Source organism: Zea mays, chromosome 8, assembly GCF_902167145.1.
Source record: "Zea mays cultivar B73 chromosome 8, Zm-B73-REFERENCE-NAM-5.0, whole genome shotgun sequence".
In the NCBI taxonomy this organism is placed as follows: Eukaryota; Viridiplantae; Streptophyta; class Magnoliopsida; order Poales; family Poaceae; genus Zea; species Zea mays.
The window spans coordinates 18,816,875-18,837,474 of NC_050103.1; the positions used below are offsets into that span (position 1 = coordinate 18,816,875).

General features: G+C 41.1%; 2 protein-coding genes across 3 annotated transcripts; one reads left to right on the plus strand and one right to left on the minus strand.

Annotated features, from left to right (window-relative positions):
• Positions 1-732: 732 nt before the first annotated feature.
• LOC100383086 (uncharacterized) lies at positions 733-10,793 on the plus strand. Its single transcript, NM_001175757.1, has 19 exons — positions 733-877; positions 979-1,156; positions 1,834-1,946; positions 2,032-2,368; positions 3,243-3,337; positions 4,676-4,809; positions 4,901-4,957; positions 5,045-5,122; positions 5,978-6,032; positions 6,738-6,818; positions 6,941-7,139; positions 7,215-7,272; positions 7,351-7,473; positions 8,135-8,223; positions 8,750-8,839; positions 9,337-9,510; positions 9,634-9,758; positions 9,933-10,059; positions 10,485-10,793. Exons 1-19 carry the CDS (start codon positions 782-784, stop codon positions 10,661-10,663), a joined length of 2,388 nt encoding a protein of 795 aa, NP_001169228.1. The 5' UTR covers positions 733-781; the 3' UTR covers positions 10,664-10,793.
• Positions 10,794-14,969: 4,176 nt separating this feature from the next.
• LOC100285201 (LL-diaminopimelate aminotransferase) lies at positions 14,970-19,906 on the minus strand. 2 transcript variants are annotated; one of them, NM_001291753.2, is made up of 10 exons: positions 19,650-19,906; positions 19,377-19,512; positions 19,227-19,274; positions 18,693-18,821; positions 17,702-17,761; positions 17,367-17,523; positions 16,978-17,084; positions 16,846-16,904; positions 15,995-16,103; positions 14,970-15,845 (listed from the first exon to the last, which is right to left on the minus strand). In NM_001291753.2, exons 2-10 carry the CDS (start codon positions 19,437-19,439, stop codon positions 15,393-15,395), a joined length of 1,185 nt encoding a protein of 394 aa, NP_001278682.1. In that variant the 5' UTR covers positions 19,440-19,512; positions 19,650-19,906; the 3' UTR covers positions 14,970-15,392. The 2 variants fall into 2 exon arrangements, with proteins under 2 accessions (NP_001278682.1, NP_001400334.1); NM_001413405.1 differs by lacking the exon at positions 19,650-19,906 and having other exon boundaries at positions 19,377-19,641.
• Positions 19,907-20,600: the final 694 nt, after the last annotated feature.

Below are 20,600 nucleotides of genomic sequence, written 5' to 3' on the forward strand. Positions count from 1 at the left end.
AGCTATGCCTCCGGTCATTCAAGATCTGTGGCCTTGTTTGCTATGCCTGCGTCGAATCATCTTCTTCGTCTGCAGACTTGTTCGAGGTAAGGTAGGTCACTACGCCTGGGATTAAAGAAAAATGAGTGAACACCCGTGAGGAACCAGGTTCTTTTTTTATTTCGTAGGATTTCGCAGGACATCCAACTCATTTCATATGTTTTCCCTGCTGCCGAGGAACACGTATCAACCAATCAATTTGTTCGAAAGAGGCCTCAAACTGAGTGCCAATTGCATATTTTCAAATGAAGAAAAACTATCCCCTTGCATGAACGCAAGAGATCTGTAATTGTTCTTGAAAGGTTTCAAATTTATCATTTGGATTTAATTCGAAACGACTTATATTGTTTATAAAATGTTTTCTCTCTATAAATTATATATAGCTGCAGCAGTCTAAACATAAGCTTGATTTAGGCGTTAGCTTACTCACAACAACCTTCCTCTTTAGGGGGTGTTTGGTTTCTAGTGACTAATATTTAGTCCTTACATTTTATTCCATTTAAGTTACAAAATTGTTAAATATAGAAACCAAAACTCTATTTTAGTTTCTATATTTGACAATTTATACACTAAAATGGAATAAAATGATGGGACTAAATATTAGTCCCTAGAAACCAAACACCCACTTAATAACTCGCTTCGCCCTCATTATAATCACTCACTCTCTCTCTACTCTCTTCGTCTGCGCCCCCACAAAACCCTAGACGCCACCCTCCCCCGCCGCGCGCCGCCGCCCGCGGACATGGATCTCCTTCGCTCTCATCTCCACAAGGTCCGGATCCCCGAGCCAACCAACCGCATCCACAAGGACGAGTGCTGCGTCTCCTTCGACACTCCGGTAACAACCGTGCCCCACCCCGTCCCGTTCCTCAACTCCGACTCGATTCGTTAGGGCTAGGGTCTGAGGCGACTTGGATTTGTTTGCTTGCGTGGGCGCAGAGGTCAGAGGGAGGCCTGTACGTGGACATGGTCTCGTTCCTGGGGTTCGGGAGGGAGTACGTGGAGTGGAACTTCGAGAAGACGGGGAACCCCGTGTACCTCCACATCGTTCAGCGCCGGAAGCCGGAGCCCGACGAGGCGGATCGCCCGCTTAAGAAGCCCACCCTCCTCGCTATAGGTACATGTTCTTCTTATTAGCTTGATCGAAGCCGACAGTTCAGGCAGTAACTATCTAATGCTCTGCCTAGCTTGAGTGAACCCAACAGTTCATCTGTTATGTAAATGGGTATGCTTAGCTTATGATGATCATGCGGCACAACAATGCTTTAAATCCTTTTCATTGTCTGCTATGTAACTGAATTGTGTGTGTTTTACATGATTATTGGTTGAACTATGATGAACAGAAGGGAGGGCTGCATTGTATCTGGATCACATGAAATGTGTCAATTGTGTAGCAGTGTCACCATGATAGATGATACTACTGGAGTACTAGAATATGTTATGTTTTCTGCTTTGTTGTTGAAGCCGGTTTAGTAAGCAAGTTCAGGGTGTGGTACTATGCTGTTTACTATTAAAAAATGCAGTGGACTTTTGAATTTACAGTAGTTATGACCTTATGGGGGTGGTTCCTAATTTCTTGTATCATTTATTTGTTATTGGTATATGTACACTATAATGTCCTCCATACCTGTATCGGAAATTTCATACTTGAACTGGATGTTCGTTGAACTACAGTGCATTCCTATGTTTCCTGGCTTACAAATATTAGAATGTGGATCTAATAAACACTAACATTAAATCTATGTATTCAATGAGAGTTTCGGTTTATATTAATGATTTTCCCACAATTGATAGGTGTGGAAGGAGGTTTTGGTGATCAAGAACCAGAATATGATGAAACTTTTGAAATAGTCATCTTACCTGATTTTATTTGTCTTCCATTTCCGTCAGTTGATTTGCCAGAGAAGGTAGACTTTAGTCTTTACCCTTTATGGAAATAGCAAAACACCAAAACTACTGTATGTACTTTAATTTAGGATGTACTATTTGCAGGTTAGGCTTGCGGTTGATAAAGTTTTACTTGCTGAAAGTGCTGATAGAAAAGAACAACTGGCTGCTTGGGTTGCTGACAAAAAGAACATTAGTGCATATGCTATGGACCTGCAGCAGCTAGACAATGGTGTTATTGTGCCTCCTACTGGATGGAAGTGTAGCAAATGCGATAAAACTGAGAACCTCTGGCTGAATTTAACTGATGGTATGATCCTTTGTGGGAGGAAGCTCTGGGATGGAAGTGGTGGGAATAATCATGCCATTGAACATTATGAACAGACTAAATACCCTCTTGCGGTGAAGCTTGGAACAATTACTGCTGATTTGGAAGCGGCAGGTAATTGTACAACTGAGATTTTACAATTTACTTTCTTGTTTTTTTGTGTGTGGAAATTCCAGGATATGAAATTCTGTCTCCGTGCTATGTATCAAACTTTTATCGTGATTTTTATTTAAAAAATATGAAGAAACATTACTCAGTTCTATTTATCTATAGAAACATTCATATAGCTATTACTACAAGTCACTGGTTTGCGAAAGGGCCTCTAGCCGAGTTGGTTAGTTGGTCTAAGTAGCACTCCTTAGGTGCTAGGTTCGATTCCCCATGAGAGCGAATGTCCAGGCTGTAGTTAAAAAAACCCCTCGTCTGTCCCACGCCAAAGCACAGGTCTAAGGCCCGGCCGTCTTCGCTACGGTGCCGTTGTGTATGGGTGGGTTAGGGGTTTGGGGGTTTTAATGGTGTTTATATCACATTAAGATTGGATAATGGGTTGCAACTAAGTTGTTGCTTAGTATTTGCAAGTTACTAGTTGTGGTTACAAAGACTAATGTGTTGAAACAAACACTCAACCATGTGATTTCTTACCAATTATAAATTATTACAGTTTTGAATATTTTCATGGGCCATGCAAAAATTATATTGATAGATTCAACACAATTATCTTGATTGTTATATTTATACAGCTTAGTAAATGCTATGTCATAATCTAATGCCCAAAGTTGCCTTCAGGGGCATGTGTGACTAGAAAAGGATTTATCTGAAGAAAAGTAGTTTTGCAAACATTAATGACATACAATCTTTCAAAAAGAGCACACATTTATCTTGCTCCCTTTATTAAACACCTTAATTTTTTACTAATATATGCAATTAGTGGCTGCTCTGATTGCTTGTTAAAATACCTGTTGATGCCATATTTTCTGTGACAGCTCAGATGTTTTCTCGTACCCTGAAGATGATAGTGTTGAAGATCCGCTATTAGCTCAGCACTTATCACATTTTGGTATCGATTTTTCTTCACTCCAAAAGGTGAGTTAGGGTTTTTATCATTTATGATTTATCTGTGACATTTATTTAACTTAATCGAACTTTTCTAGGGAGAAGAAGGCTTATGTAATTTAGCTCTGTTTTGTAGAGCTGCTTGTGTCTTAAAATATGTAGAAGAATCATATTTGGAATAATAGAACAACAACAACAAAACCTTTTATCCCAACCAAGTTGAGGCAGGCTAGAGTTAAAAACCCAATAGAACCATAAGTCAAGGTTCGGGTACATGAATAACTGTTTTTCATGCACTTCTATTTAAGACTAAATCTTTGGGTATATTCCATCCTTTTAAGTCTCCTATAACTGTCTTTTCCCATGTCAACTTCGATCTTCCTCTCTTCTCATTGTTATAGCGCCTTAGGATCCAACTACACACTGGCGTCTCTGGAGGTGCTTGTTGGACATGTCTAAACCATCTCAACCGATGTTGGTCAAGCTTTTTTTTTAATTGGCGCTACCCCTAGTCTGTCATGCATATCATCATTCGGGACTCCATCCCTTGTATGGACACAAATCCAACGCAGTCGCAACATACATATTTTCGCAACGGTCTTTGATAGCAGCCCAAACTTCAGCTGTGAAGGGATCATCAAGATCAGAGAGGTCATGTTGTTGGTGTCCGAGAGCTTGAAGGTTCAGAGTGAACTCCCTTTCCACAGCCGACCCAAACAAGGATTCATATAACTCCAGGGCTGTTTGCTGTTTTCCCTCCTGAGAAGTGACCAATTGATTAACCACCTTGAACTTGGCGATAAAATTCTGGTTGAAACAAATGTTAACTTTGATTCTATAAGAGCATGGCAGCTTGTAACATGGATGACAGAAATCTGGAAAATCTATGGTAAGACGTGATTCTGAATTGAACTAGAGGAATCTATAGGTTTTCAAGAATCTATTCTGCTGTTGTACCCGTTTAGTTGAGATTCCAGATTTTTGGCAGCGAATCTGATTTAGAAAGCTGAACCAAACACACCCTTATTCTTGCCCGACTTTCATCAACTAGCACTACATCGTTTGCAAAAAGCACACTAGAATAATCATAGTGACAAATATGTTAAGTACTTTGTCATTTTAGGAACTAGGCTTAGATTGCATTGAGTATGCATTGTAGAATGCTCGTTAACTACTTGATTGCTTTCTTGAACCATTTAAAATTTTCATTATCAGTAGATACTATTGCTTTAGGAGCTATTGTAAACTGAGTATTCATCAGGCAGATATATGTTACAGCTGATGCATAATACAGTTTTTTTCCTGCTTGACATGTACATAGAGGCAATTTTATGCTTGGCCACATTGTTTATAAATTTGTTCTTGCAGACTGAGATGACTACTGCTGAGAGGGAACTTGATGCTAACACAAATTATGACTGGAATAGAATACAAGAAAGTGGAAAAGACGCTGAGCTTCTGTTTGGACCCGGCTATACTGGTCTTGCGAATCTTGGGAATAGGTAGCATGATTTGACTTCGTAGAATACTCTTTTGATCTGATAATTCCTTGTAACAAATGATTTAGCTATCATGTTTCTTTCTTTTTTACAGTTGCTATATGGCTTCAATAATGCAAGTCATGTTTTCAATCCATCCTTTCATATCAAGGTTGCCTTTTACTTTTCACATTAGTTTTTGTACATAGTTACATTTGTATTTTTCCCTTTTTCTTTACTATTCCCTTTTTCATTTCAGGTACTTCGAGAAACAGAGTTTGAAAGCTGCATTTGCAACTGCACCCGCTGATCCAACAGTAGACCTAAACATGCAACTGTAAGTTTATAGCCCTGCTGAAGTGCCGATCTATGCATCTGGGTTATTGATGTGTGTGGGTGATGGATGTTTGTTTAGTTGAGGTTGTCTATGTTTTTATAGTTTTTATTATTGCTGAAACTCGGCTGATAGGGGAAAGACCGCCCCCACGGTATTATAATAAGAAGCTCAATTGGAGCCCTGACCGAGAAACGTTACAAAAGCTGCCCCTCGTGCAACATGAGGGTCCACCCCCTAAAAGCCAGATCTTTACTCGTGCTTTGAGCCCTCCCAGCCCATACACGAGGATCCGCCCCCTATAGGTCAGTCATGTCATGTGCACACAACCAGCGAACCAACGAGTGACCTTTTTTAGCCTCAGCCTGAAATTCTCTCCCACTGGGATTTGAACTCAGGACCTAATAAGTGCTACTCAGACCAGCTAACCAACTTAGCTAGAGGCCCTTTCGCTTTTTATTATTGCTGAAGATATGCCTAACAAGAGAATACATTAGTTTAGTATTTGATCATTTGCTCCTTATGCTGAAAGTGTCATAACATGGCTATTAATTGTGTTACATGTGCAACAACATTACAACTGAAATGGTCACCTCTAAAATCAAATTCCATTGAGCCAACCCGTTTTTCTCTACGATAGCAATGGATAATACAGCCTCCTCACTTGGGAAGGATGCTAGTTAAGAGCTTTGTACATGGTTTAAGTGTTAAACGATATTAAAAACGTAAAATCAAGCACAGAGCACTTCTCAGGAAAATATAATCTGTACCACCTTCCATTGAAGCTGTAATTGGCACTTATATTTTCTATATGTATGAGCTGATCAAAATGTATTTGCTCTTATGCTTTTTTTATAGGACAAAACTAGCGCATGGTTTGCTCTCTGGTAAATATTCTGCTCCAGCAAAGGAGGTATAATGGATTTCATTTCATATTGATTTGTTGTTATGACTTCCAACTGTCAGTTCTTACACTTGTATTTTCAGCATGTCACTAATGATGTTTTGGTGGTTCGGTGTTGCATAGGCTTCTTTTGACATGTCTTATTGTGCACAATTGTACAAATTGTTAGCAGTACCCCTTTCCTTTACTGTTGGCGTGTGCTAGGCAAAGATAGAAACCAGTCTTGTTATGGTAGGAGATATCCTGATTGGTGTAGGTGATCAATCTGTATCAGTCCACATTAGGAAGGCCTGATCCTGATTGATTGAGGAGATCACTCTAGCGCTATTTCTATAAGCCACATGATCTCCTCCTCCCCTATATATTCTGTAACTGCTGGCTTTCTATTCACTCAATACAATAGCCTACACAGCATATCTCCCTCTTTCACAAATGCTATTGCAGGCTTAAATATTCTTTTATTATTGGCTTTTTTATCTCCAACTGATAGTGAAACACCATGTACTCTTGCTGCACCTTTTGTTTATTGAGATTACAAATTCTATCTAGTCATCACATGTGTTTTAATAAGCAAATCTGGTTCTTTGCTCCTGTTGACTTCATTGGATCATCCCACGTATTGTAGGAGTACCCTCAGTATTTATATTACTAGAATAAAATTGACATACTTTTGTTTTTGATTGATTTTCCTATTTTGTGTGTGCAATTTGATAGGGGCAAGAAGGGATACGTTCTCGCATGTTTAAGTCAGTTATCACTGCGAACCATCCTGAATTTTCAAGCATGAGACAACAGGTAATGATCTTCTCAACTTATAAGCTATAATGAGCATTTTTTTCTATTTTATATCAATAACTATAGTCTTTTGTTTGGAATAGTTGTCTTAACCTTATTCTGGTTTGAATATGTTCATACAGGATGTCCTTGAATTCTTCCTTCACCTTATTGACAGAGTTGAGAAGGCAAACCCTGGAGACCGTGAGCTAAATCCTTTTTCCGGTTTCAAGTTTGTTGTTGAAGAGAGGGTTCAGTGCCCTTCTGGGAAGGTTTCTTACAACAAACGATCTGACAACGTTCTTTCTTTGAGCATACCACTGCATGAGGCAACTAATAAAGGTAGCTTTAAAAATGTTGACTCATTTCTTTTGAAACATATGTAGTTTAGATCCTTGATATTTGTTGGATGTGCAGAGCAGCTAGAAGCTTTTAATGAGAAGAAAGCTGCAATGAACTTGGATGGAAAAGAAGTGTAAGACATTCAATTATTTATAGTTCATCTGCTACCTAGTGAGTATTGGCTTATGGATTACTGTTGTTTCCATAACAGGTCTAATGAGGATATTGTCAGGCCTAGAGTCCCATTGGAGGCATGCTTGTCAAGTTTTTCAGGGCCAGAGGAGATTCCAGATTTTTATAGCACTGCATTAAATTCAAAGACTACCGTCACTAAGTATGCACAATTTGAGCTCTACAATTTAGGATAGCATGGCATAAAGTTCTCATATCAAAGAGCAATACTTGTTGCTATTTGCTAAATTCTCTTTTCGAACTCCTTAGTTTTGTTTCCAATTAATTAATAAATATTTGAATATTAGTGAAAACGTAATATAATATCCATGTTTATCAGTGTCTATAGTAGAACTCGTTTATACAAGAAAATCATTGGAGACCAGTTGAACTAGGGCAAAATGCAGTGTAGTGAATAGTGATGCAATACTTTAGCAACTAAAATACACCTCAGACAAATGAAGGTATCATGGATTACTTCCATGATCTGCACACAGCACAACCATGCTTGAGCTTGACCTCCCTGATCAGTCCTAGTATTTGCAGTTATCTTAATGCTTGATTTCCCTGAAGATACAATAAATGTGTACAACCTCCTGGCATTATTTGACCCGATTGTTGATCTAGTTTTCTGGATCAAAGAAGATAGTATATTACTATATTTCTAAATTGGTGGTATGCACTGATGACAACACTTTATTTATATGTATTTGCATGTTTGTGTTATTTATGTGGAATGATGCTGAGGAATTATGTGACACCTGCTTGTTACAGTGTATATTTATAGCATGAATTGGGTTTTAAAGAAAACATGTTTCATGCAGGACAGCTGGTTTCACTACCTTTCCTGATTACCTTGTGCTGCACATGCGTAAGTTTGTAATGGAAACAGGATGGGTGCCAAAGAAACTCGGTAATACCCTCCTTGCCATTTATTTGAGCATAAATGCTGCATATTGAAATAAAGGTATTCAAATCCATTAGAGACTGCTTTCATAGAGCTTCGGGCATGCAACATGCCACTGTCCACATGACATTTTTCAGGCTGCTCTGAGCAAGTAATCCATCTTTGCCTTACCTACAACTCAATTCAGCTAGAGCTGATCCTGAATTTCATTCAAATCAGCTGTGTTAACAATATCATCTACGTTTCCTGTCCTGTGTCTGAGAGTTAGTAAGCATTAGTACTGATTCCTAGTGCTTACTTACATAACCCACAACTCCATGAAGCTGTTCGATAACCTTACCCTGCAGCGGCAGCTGCTGCAGTCTACTCTCACAGACTACTATATGCTATAATTGTATGAACAGCAGCCGAGCAGCTGAAAACTAACTGCAGCGAATGCTGTCCATAATGAAATTTTCATTGTGTCTGGGACTCTGGGTTCCCACCTTCTAATTTAGGATCACTTGGCTCTTGACATTTTATTTTTTCACAGATGTTTATATAGATGTGCCAGATACAATTGATATCACACATATGCGCAGCAAAGGATTACAGCCTGGGGAAGAGCTGCTACCTGAAGGAGGTCAGACTGCCAATCGTTAGTTTTTTTGGGTAAAATACACTGGCGGTCCTTAAACTTGTAGCTTTGTATTATCCTGGTCCTTTTAACTCATAAATTGCACATCTAGGTCCCTGAACTTGTGAAGTTGTATCGTACTAGTCCCTAAACTTTTAACATGCACATTATGTTTCCTATACTTCAATGGTTGTGTCAACTGGGTCCATAAACTTGTTTTTGGTCTCATTACAGGTCCAAATAGTTTGGACTTTTGATGGAACAAAAAACAAGTCTATAGCCCCAGATGACACAACTATACTAGAAGAACCGAAATATGCATGTTGGAAGTTTAGAGACCGGGATGATACAATTTTACAAGTTTAGGGATCTAGATGTTTACTTTGGGAATTTAGGGACCTGGATTATACAATACTACAAGTTTAGGGACCACCTGTGTTTTTTACTCTTCTTTTTTTCTAATTTTTCTCTTCAGCTTTTATGACTTTCAATGTACACTTTAGGTTCTGGTGACGACAGTGCCGAGCCTGCTAATCCTGTTGCCAGTGAGGATATTGTAACCCAGCTTGCAAGCATGGGCTTCAACTACCTTCATTGTCAGAAAGCTGCTATTAACACATCAAACACAGGAGTTGAGGAAGCGATGAATTGGCTCCTCTCGCACATGGATGATCCAGGTTGATTTGCCACTGCTCTTTTGTTTTTAATAATGATTTTCTTCATGAAATAATCGATGTGCAACTTCCAAAGTAAAAATATTGAGAGAGAATTGTTTTCCATAAAATTATTTTGTGATGCAGATATAAACGACCCAATATCAAAAGATTCACGTGCTTATGAGCCATCTGTTGACGAAGCAAGTGTTCAAACTCTCATCTCCTTTGGATTCCAGGAAGACATTGCCATAAAGGCCCTGAAAGCTTCTGTAAGATTCCCTTTTGTGATGTGTTCCGCATAAACAATTTTAAGATTCTTAACTTTCGGGAAGTTGGTGATTGCCTATCTGTTCCCATTCTTGTCCCCTGATTCCGATGTTATCAGTCATCTTTGCAACGTTCTTATCTTTTTCTGGTGTGACACTTGTTTCGGTGTGTACTAGGGTGGTAATATCGAGAAAGCTACAGACTGGATTTTCAGCCACCCCGAAGCATCTACCTCAGCATCTGCTGATTCTTCCACTAGCAATGTAAATGCTGATGACACATATATTCCAGATGGAAGTGGCAGTAAGTTTCACCAACCCCTTTGTTTCGTTAGCCCCTGTAGTGTCACAATAATTATCTTTAATCAAGTTGAATTTTTGAAGGTTCACTTTAATGGTGGCATTCTTTAATCTATGTGTCTGCCTTGCGGGTAGCCAAATATGCTCCATATTATCACAAAAGTAGATGCAAAAACTTACATTAGCCAAGTTTGCAAGAAAACAGTTTGTTTTCTAACATCCTTTGAAAAAACTTGGGAAGGATACGAACTTAGATAAAAGTTATCTTGATCTGCATTGTGGATAGATTCAAAATTTGCCCCGTGGAACCTATCTCAAAGGCCTATCTAGAGCATCATAGTCGTTTTCTTTTCACTACTATATTTGCGCTTTTAAATTGTTGACAGGTCTAAGATTTGTTAACCATAACAATGTTTGCTGCTTGTACAGGATACAAGCTGATGGCGTTCGTGAGCCATATGGGCACCTCTACCCACTGCGGGCACTACGTAGCTCATGTCCTCAAAGACGGGAGGTGGACAATCTTTAACGACAGCAAGGTCGCAGTATCTGTTGACCTGCCCAAGGAAATGGGCTACCTCTATTTCTTTCAGAGGATTAGCAACTAGGCACGTCACACACAATGGAAAGAATGGTGGGCTGTTAGGATACTGTCTTGCTGATTTTAAAGCGAACGTTTACTCACATCCTGCCATGCTGGTTACTGAATGGTCAACCGGGATATTTGCTTTTTTGTTCCTTGAGACCTCGATTGGCATCTTCCGGTTACATCTGTGTTTTTTTTATTACTGATTTGCATTGGTGGTTGTCTTGTGTTCTCTTCCTCGCTTTATACGTTTCTTAAGACAGCTATAGATTGGAAATAGGTGCCTTTACAACCTCATTTTCACTATGGCCACTTGGCCCTTTGTTTGGGCTATATAAGGGGTTAGTGAAATCTAAACCCAAGTTCATATTGAGAATAGGAGAATTTCTTCGATTATTTACTCTCATAAGATGTGTATTGAAACTAAAGCAATAATGAAAGTGAAGTTGAGAGCTTAGAAGAAAATCGCAATGAAAGAAAGTAGACGATGAGACATGATGATTTATCCTTCATGTTGTGGCCTCCTAATGGACGAGAGTTGCACTCAACCTCTCTTTGTGATGTAGAGATCAAACTTGAAGTTGAGAGCTTAGAAGAACAAAATCGCAATGAAAGAAAGTAGACAATAAGACACGGCGATTTATCCTTCACGTTGTGTCCTTCTAATGGACGAGAGTTGCACTCAACCTCTTCTGTGATGTAGAGATCAAACTTGAGTACCACAGATGTCTTTTTTTATAGTATATTCTTATTTATGAGTAATCTCCACAAGTTGGAGTTTCTCACACCTTACACAATATGAACACAATCAAGAACAAGATTAAGGGAGGGAGTAGCAAGACACAAGAGCACAAATACAGCAAGACCACGCACACAAGTGAAGAAAAGAGCGCACGGATGAAAACCGACAGTCTCAACTCAAAACGCGTTCAAATCTCTCCCGAATGAACCAAAGCGTGATCAAAGTCTCGGAGTTTGTTGTATGCTCTTGTGATTGTTTCGGTGTGTTGCTCGGGTTATCTGCTACATGCGCTCAGGAGGTCCTTTTATAGCCTAAGGAGCCTAGGAGTCATTGGTTGTTCACTTGGGAAGCAATCAATGTTCTCTGTCTGCGTGCATTGGACTGAACAGTCAACGATCTGTTACCTTCTATGGCCGAGCCGACCGTTGTGCGTAGAGATGGCAATGGGGACCCGATCCCCGATTCCCCGCGGGGAATTCCTCTATTAGGGGATGGGGATGGGGAAGTTTCTTTCCCCACGGGGATGTAAATGGGGAAAAGTTCTCCCCCGACGGGTAAACGGGGATGGGGATGGGGAAGCATTCCCCATCCCCGTTCCCCGCGGGGACCCGTTAAACTTACATGTGACAATGTTTTCATGTAATAGTTAATGATAAAAGTAAAGAATTATCTTGTCAAGAGATCACCCGTTGTACAAATACATTGATTTTAATGTGCACATAATGAATTTTACATTAAACAATGTGTATAAGTGACAATATTTACATTAATAACAAATGAAGTACGATTTAATTATAATTTAAGTGGGGATGGGGATCCCCGACGGGGATTTATCCCCGCGGGGAACGGGGATGGGGAAGAAATGTCCCCCGCAAGCGTTCGTGGGGATCCCCGCGGGGAATTTTTTTTGTCGCGGGGACGGGTTTGAGGAGCTAAAACCCGACGGGGAATTCCCCGTTGCCATCCCTAGTTGTGCGCCTTCGATCGCCCGACACGTCGAACAAGGTACAAAGGACCTAAGCCACGACTCGCTCAAGGCCACAACCTACATAGTCATGACCCACCCGAGGTAGTCACGACTCGCCTAGGGCCACTCGCCCGATGCAGTCACGACTCACGACTCGCTCGAGCATCTCTGACTCCCCGATGACGTCTTGAGTGATTGTCAGGTGAGGCCTAGGGTCTGTTTGGTTTGGCTGTGGCTGTGAAAAAAGCTGCTGTGGGCTGTGAGCTGTGAAAAAAGCTGTTGTGGGCTGTGAACTGCTAAAAAGCTAAAAATCGTTTGGTGGAAACCACTAAAAGTCGCTAAAAATTCTTCCATATATATTTTCACTGTTCCACCTAAAAGCTGCTAAAAGCAGGTTCAGAGGTGCTTTCAGTTTTGCACTACAAGAAAGTCGACTTTTAGAAAAAGCTACTTTCCAGATTCAGCCCTTTGGTTTGACTTTTGGCTTTTAGGAGGCAAAAGCCAAAGCCAAAAGCCAAACCAAACACACCCCTAGACTGGTCCAAGTTTGGCCAAACTTAGCCAAACTTATTCACTCCATTTTGGCTCGACTTGAAAAGTTCCCTAGCACTCACCAAAACAACTGGAAATGGCCTAAGGGCACATTTCCCTTTCAATCACCCTCTTTTTTGTGATTCATGCCAACACACCACAATCTCCCTCTTTTTTGTGATTCATGCCAACACACCAAAAGCAACTTTAAAAATACTAACATAACCAAATATGAGCCAACTTTTGCAAATTGAAGTCAAGTCAAACACCGATATAATAAGTATAGGATTTGACATATTTAGATCATTTGGCCACCACTTGGTTTATTTTCGTAAAACAAATTCATTTTCTTACTTTTAAACCAAATCACTTTAGTTTTGCAAATTAAATCATTTATCAAGACAATTTTGATCAAGAAGCCAAAAACTCCCTCTTTTCCCACGATAAAGATTTCTCCCCTACAAGAGAGTAGTTTTGCAATCAGAGGGCTCATCTTGCTGTTAAGAGGGTTTTGATAAAAAGACAAGTTCAAAACATAATACTTTTTGAAATACACAAGTGGCGGTTGATCCAGTTGCTTTGGAAATGGGTGAAGTGGGGGCGTCAATTGGCTCTAAATTTTACACTATAAAATGTAATGATCGAATCAGATCCTATTTTTATTCATTTTTGAACTAAAAATAATTTAGAATCCTAACAATTTATTAAGAAATATTTAGATAGCGATCCATTAGCACCCCTATCCATACCTCCATTTGGAACGCAGTTGTCTCAAGGATCCTCACAGTAAATAGCCCAGTCCCAACAAGGTTCCAATTGCCCGCCTGTCAGTTTCGGTCCAGGACTGGATGCGGCGTATTACCTGTTTGTTGGCGGTGATAGGCACAAGAGAATAGAAGAGAAGAGAACTGCCCGTGTTACTGTTATTGTGCACCATGCAGTTCCTGAAAGCTGACTCGAAGCTCGTTTTGCCGTGCGCTGTAGTGCGTAGGAACCAGTGGACTGTTTGGTTCACATATTTGTAATGTGAACAGTAATGTTTAAGTCCAATCTTAATCAGATATCATACTAAGAACTAATACCGACTTATTTAGATTTCATAGCGCTGGTTTTGAATGTAAATCATTATTATTGTCATTTACGTTACACTACGTGAACCAAACAACATCTAGGAAGCCACATTAGACTACCTACCGCCCGACGCCCCCTCCCCTACCCTTGTACGTGTTTAGGGGCACACCCACGGTGCAGCGACAACCGCTACACTCTTCCCTACACAGCGGTTCAGCATGAGAGCACACCAGATCTAGCGGACACTGTGCTGGCCTGACCCCCTTGCATCGATTTCTATGTGCGCCATTATTTATTAGTTGGGAAAATTTTGATAATAGGTGATAAATAGGTATGGAAATGATAATTTATAGTAGTAGTGGTATATAAGGGGAGAATTGTTGCGGGAGGAAGAAAAGTAGGGTGTGAAATCTGGTTAAAGTGACTGCAAAAGTGCGATAAGAAGGAAAATTTAGAGAATAACGTTGCAGATAGTCTTGTTGCATATAGTCTTAGACCTTTTTCGTTTGTGTCGGATTGTACCCAAAATCATTCTAGTTCATCAAAGTTTATATAAATTAGAGAAGCAATCCGGTTAGGAATCGTTCTGACCCACAAATCCGGCACAAACGAAAAAGCCTTAGACGTTACTATCAATCTCTCTGATCCCCAGTTTGGATCTGGCTGTGGCCTGTGCCCTTTGGGCCTGTGCGCTTGCAAGCACCTGTGAGCCGCCACGAGTACGTACAGTTACGAGTGGTGCTGTTGCGCTTGAATGCACCTCGTTCACGAATGATGAGATGCACATGCATGGCCAATCGGCCATGGCCGTGGGGTTCTGAGCCCTGACAGCGTCAGTCAGTCGAGACGAGGCCATGCACGGCGCATGCATCGATCGTTGCCTTGCCTGCGCCATTCCATTCATCATGTAGATAGAGTAGATTTATAACTGTGCTGTGCATTTCATTATTAATCTCGTAATTTGATAGTGCAAACTTGAGGACTACTTTTTAACGCTCATGTAGATATAGTAGATTTATCTTTCTTGGAGACACTCATCCATGCCATTACAGAATGTGACGCTGGTTCTGAAGGCAGATGCTGTCGTTATCTGGACAGAAATATTTGCTAACAGGCAAGCTCTGCACGTCAAGAACAGCTCACGGTTCTTGCTTATACGGTTATACCTTTGACTGTGTACAGTTGCTGCCATCGATCAGTAATATGTAGAACTGGAAGTCGAACAGAAACAATTACTCACTCTGTCACTCATGACATATGCACTACATATGATTCATAACATAGGTGACTCTGCAGACCAGACGCATTTTATTCCGTCCCGTCTCTCGTCCGAGCAACGCAGTGCATTCTTGAAAACAAGTTCCTTTTCTTCTCCCGAATTAATCACGGCGGAATTACACCGTTGGAAAATTGGAGCTTTTACTTACACCCATGGAGCCGTCACTGTACCATTCCATCGGTCACCAGCTCCTGCAGGCCGCGCCTGAGCCTCTCAGCAGCCAGCCTGGTGTCTTCTTCCTTGAGCCCTCCGAAGGAGACGCGGATGTACCCGGGTCCTCCGCTGGCGCTCCCGGGGATCACGGCGACGCCGTGCTTGTTCGCGAGCCACCTGACAGCCTCGAAGTCGTCCGAGCAGCTGTCCGGTAGCTTTGCCCAGAGGTAGATGGCGCCCTCCCCGCCCTTGACGTTGTCCTCGCCGAGCGGGGACAGCGCCTCCACCAGCAGCGCCCGGTTTTTCACCAGGTCTTTCACCCGTTCTTTGATCCACTCGGGGCCGGCCTCCAGCGAGTAGAGCGCCAGGCGCTGCCCGATGATGGAGGCGCAGATCGGTATGTTGTCTTGCACCTTGAGGAGCTGATCGTGGAAGCCATCAGCTTCATTTGGAAATGCAATCTGCAGCAGACAGTTCATGTGTGACTAACTGGTACAGTGGTAATTAACAGCAGGAGGAGGAGGAGGAGCAAAAAAAAGTCTAGCTGCAAGCAGGTTGGGGTAGGCGTAAAGCATAAGAAAACGGTAAATGAAGAGTATGATGCACTCACGTATCCTACACGCCACCCCATCATTCCATAAGCCTTTGAGAACGAGAAGAGGTTGACAATATGAGCATCTTCTAAGCAGTAGTGCTCCATTCCATCATACATAAAGTACCTGCAAAAAAGACACAGGAAAACTGACCTAAGCATCAAGTCTTACAAGGCTCAAGTACTAAAGATCATAGCTAAACTAGAACGAGGAGCAGAGATAAGCCACTTATGATATGTTTCTTTAAGCTTACAGGGAAAAGGTCCTCTATTAATTATTAATTCCTCAACATGGGCCTGAACGCCCGACTCTTTCAGGCAAACATAAAGCCTGAATAAAACAGTAAGTGTGATATTTCTAAAGGCTTAGAAGCTGGAATGAGTTTAAATAAGAGAAGTTATCACAAACCAAAAAAGCACATGATAACTGTATTCGACATATTCTGACACAACATATTTGTGCAGGACGACTACTTTCTGAGTCTCCTATGGCCACAATATTCTTGACTTTCCCTTGTGGAAATTGCTAAGGGTCTGTTCGTTTTGTTTCAATTCCATGTGAATTGAGGGGGAATAAATCCACTAGTAGTCAAAATCCACCTCAATCCACCCCAATACCCCTCAATCCACATGGTTTTGGGATGAAACGAACAAGGCCTAAGGTGTATTCTAGAAATACAATCTGGGTACGACATCAGAGTGTCTTTCATCTGGACACAGATTCAAGAGGGCAAGGTAGAGTTCTAATGGCTTATATGATCTGTCCCTTTGACTACAACCATAATTCATGGCTCTTCTCTCTCTAACAGATACAACAAAATATTATGTTGTTGCTTGTGAAAAGTTAGCAATTTACAGTGTTGACTTACTCATAGGTATTGTCAACCACAAGCCATGCACCAGCATTTTTGCACAGATCTGAAATCCTCTGGAATGACAATGCAATATTAGAAAATGTTGGATAGAGATTCCAAACACAAGTGTTAGTGGAGAGAGATGACCTCAAGCATAGGCCTTGGAATAAAAGCTCCAGAGGGGTTCCCCGGATTCACAACAGTGACAAGTTTAGGGATAGGCTCATTTTCTTTCAGAACCTTCTCCAACCAATCTGCATTTTTAGACACAGTTGTAATGTATGCTTCCAAAATAAAATGTTATCAATTACAGCCAATGCATCGTTTCTTCTACTAGATGCATTGCGCTTTACAAAAGCATATTATTCTCATCAGCTAAAAGATATGTAGACTTATGAGGGAAAATTAACATGTGCCAATGAAGCAGATGCTCATGAACAAGCACTAAGTGCAACAATTTTTTACAAGACTGTTGATATGATATAAGACATCTCACCATTTTTTCAGATGCAACAGGAAGAAGAGAGTCATCTTACCAACATCAGGATGAAGTGTCTTGGGATCGCAGCCACCAACTAATATGTCAGTAACACCTGTCATCTGGAATGACATGTAGGCATTGAAATAATACGGTGCAAACATGACAACGGAATCACCAGCATCACAGAGAGTGAGGACCAAGTTCACAAAAGCCTGAAAAAATCAATGTTAGAAAAGACCAGATTATAAGACAAGATCAAGGTCTAGCAGTGAAACAGGAAAGAAGAGTGTGCCCCCAAAGAAGTAATTAACAGAAGTAAATTGGGAAACATAAGGCCCATTTGGAAAACACTACAAGGCAAAATAGGTAGTAAATGCAGGCAGAACTTACCTGATTTGCACCAGCAGTGACCATGACTGATGATTTGGTAAGCTTATTCTCTCTGCTTAGCTGGAAAAATCCAGTAAACATCAGGGAGGATATACAAGATGCTTGCAATGCACTACAAATTTTAATACATTGGTGCTCCAAACAGCAATAAAAAACTTAGCCCAATAGGTGACAAATCAGTGTAATAAATTCTAAAGAGAACTGTGCGATGGAGCATTTAGTCTAATGGTTAGAGCACCTACATCATCTCAAGATTTCAATTTAACTGTTATACAAACACTACGGCAGAGAGACTTTGCAACTCTTAGCACCATGGTTTTCTCTTCTGAATTTCCACTCTTCTAGAGAAGTCACAATTGTTGGAATATAATATAAGTGAATTGCCTACCCCTCCTATCAGCTTAAGCTTTTAGGTTGAATTGGTCGGTGTATGCAACTTAATAACAATAATGAATATTTGTTCCCATTTCTCAGTGGATGAATAAGAAAGGCAGGTTTCGTGCAGTGGTTGCAATGGTGAGAGTAGTCTCACTGAGTCACTAGGTCACGGGTTCGAAGCCGCCACTCCATATTTATAGGGAAAGGTTTGTCTTGAATTATCTCTTTCTCAGCCCCCATTCATGTGGGAGTCTTTCGCACTGGGCCTATATTCAGAAAATTAGATGCTAACGTAATTCTGAGAGGGGATCTTTGGCGCTGGGCCTATATTCAGAGAATTAGATGCTAATGTAATTCTGAGAGTGGGGGGGGCTTTGGCACTGGACCTATATTCAGAAAATTAGATGCTAATATAAATCTGAGAACAAAAAGATTTTTTGGAACAGACCCCACTCATGTGGGAGTCTTTGTCACCGGGTTTATATCCAGAAAATTAAATGCTAATGTAATTCTGAGAACAAAAAGATTTTCGGAACCTTTGGACTCAGGAGCATGCCCTGCTTAGTCAGTGTATGGGCAAAGTATATATATTCTATGATAAAAAAGAAGTTACCTTTTCGAGAAGTGCTTCTCGAAGCTCAGGAAGCCCATCATCAGAACCATATTTACTGACTATTGGTTCCCTGATGATCTTTTCGATCTTATCCATAGCTGACTCGGGAGGTTGCCAGTAAACAACTCCCTGCATTCAGGACTTACAACAAATCAATAACAGAAACTAATTTCTCAGAAATAAATACCATATGCTCGGGGTCATGCTCATAGCACACGAACAGGCACGCATGGCACTAGTTAGGTTACACACGAATGCCCCACTTCACTTCGCTAACACAAGAACCATTTTCAGGAGTAGCAACTAAAAACAGTATGACTTGTTCCATGAGACGTAGGAAACGAACTGTACTGCGCTAGTACATTTCAACCTGAACTGTTTACAGAAACCGTTTGGGAGCGAATTGCTACAAGATGATCGCCTGCTTCCGTTTGACTTTCCGTTTCGTGCTCGTTCCATTAACCTTAAACCACCGTCACAGAATACGATCTCATTGCACAACCAAATCGAGCAAATTATGGTGAGAGAGTATACCTGCGCAAGCGACATCACATCCTTGGCCCCTCGGAGCAGTTCTTGTATCTGGAAAAAAAAAGGGGACGTCATCAGCAAGAACTCACCAAGGAAGGCCAAGAAACTCAGAGTCAAAGATGCGATTCCGACGAGGTAGGAGGAATTCGTCACCTTCACCATGACCGGAGCGTCCGTCTCCACCGCCCTCCTCGCCAGCTTAGCGAAGCTACCCATGTCTCCGCCTCCTCCTGCTCTCTCCGGCCCCTGCAGGCTGCAGCCCTCCTCCTCCAAGAGGAAGAAGCAAGAACTGGAAATTTCGGGGAACGGGCTGGAGTCAGAGATCCAAGGGTACCAAGCAAAAGAACAGCAGCGAGTCCAAAGACATGCGGAAGGAAAGAAGAAGAAGAGGAAGAGGGGCTAAAGAATTCCCCCCGAGACAACAACCTCTGCGGTCACCCACTGATCCCGAGTTCGCTCACCAACTCCTCCTCCTCGCGTCCCAAGTGTGCTGCCCCGACAAGGCAGGGTCTCTATAACAAACACACATGAAGACAGAGAAAAACCGAAAGGCTCAAAGGGGGTTTCTACTCTTCCCTTTTTCTTCGCTTTTCCTTGTCACTCTTCTGTCTCTTTCTCTCATCTTTTGGCTTATTATTACGTTCCGTGAATGCGGGGTGGCGCCGTGGATGGATAAGAAAAAAAATCAGGCTCTGCTGCTGCGTCTGCGTGCGTTTCATTTCAGGGGAAGGGAGAAGGGTCAATAAAGGACAAATGAGGGAACTTTTCCAGGTAAAAATAGATAAAAAAAAGATTGCATTTCTAAATGCAAAAGTAATGTGCCATCAAGTGTCGCGGTTTACAGGAATGGTAAAAATTTTATAGATATTAGTTTAAAACACAGAAAAACACATGATTCAGGAAATAATCATCTGATCCAAAGGAGATCTTAGCGTTTATACACAGTACTGCAGTAAATATCGAATTGTTTTTTGTTTCAAAATCCGGTGCATGAGCTGCCAGCCAGCCACATGATCCAATGGGTGAGTGAAGACAAATTAGGGCGGTACTCGTCTGCCTATTAGGACAAAACTTGGTTAGCACTAACTACGACGCAGAAGCATGTGATCAGAATCTGAGTCTCCTGCTAAAAACAAAGTCGTTTAGGGTTGATTTGGTGAAAAGGGGATCACGGTGGATTGGAGAGGATTGATGGAGAAATAAACTAATTTTTCCATTAATCCCCTCCGATCCTCTCATGATCTTTGGTCACCAAATCAGCACTTAGTGTCTAGGGAGGGAAATAATTCCTCCACCAGGCACCAGATTATCTGGGACAAATGTTTGGATCTAGATACTATTTTATTAGATAGCTAAAAAATAGCTCTATTATATCGA

What these genes read in the sequence shown, in the direction of transcription:
- LOC100383086 (NM_001175757.1), top strand. Translation starts at nt 782, where the DNA reads ATGGATCTCCTTCGCTCTCATCTCCACAAGGTCCGGATCCCCGAGCCA. An exon ending in ATTCTGCTCCAGCAAAGGAG is followed by an intron (nt 6,033 to 6,737) that starts GTATAATGGATT and finishes GCAATTTGATAG; the next exon opens with GGGCAAGAAGGGATACGTTC. An exon ending in TAAAGGCCCTGAAAGCTTCT is followed by an intron (nt 9,759 to 9,932) that starts GTAAGATTCCCT and finishes GGTGTGTACTAG; the next exon opens with GGTGGTAATATCGAGAAAGC.
- LOC100285201 (NM_001291753.2), bottom strand. Translation starts at nt 19,439, where the DNA reads ATGGGTAGCTTCGCTAAGCTGGCGAGGAGGGCGGTGGAGACGGACGCT. An exon ending in TTCCAAGGCCTATGCTTGAG is followed by an intron (nt 16,905 to 16,977) that starts GTCATCTCTCTC and finishes TTGTCATTCCAG; the next exon opens with AGGATTTCAGATCTGTGCAA. An exon ending in TGGGGTGGCGTGTAGGATAC is followed by an intron (nt 15,846 to 15,994) that starts GTGAGTGCATCA and finishes TGTCTGCTGCAG; the next exon opens with ATTGCATTTCCAAATGAAGC.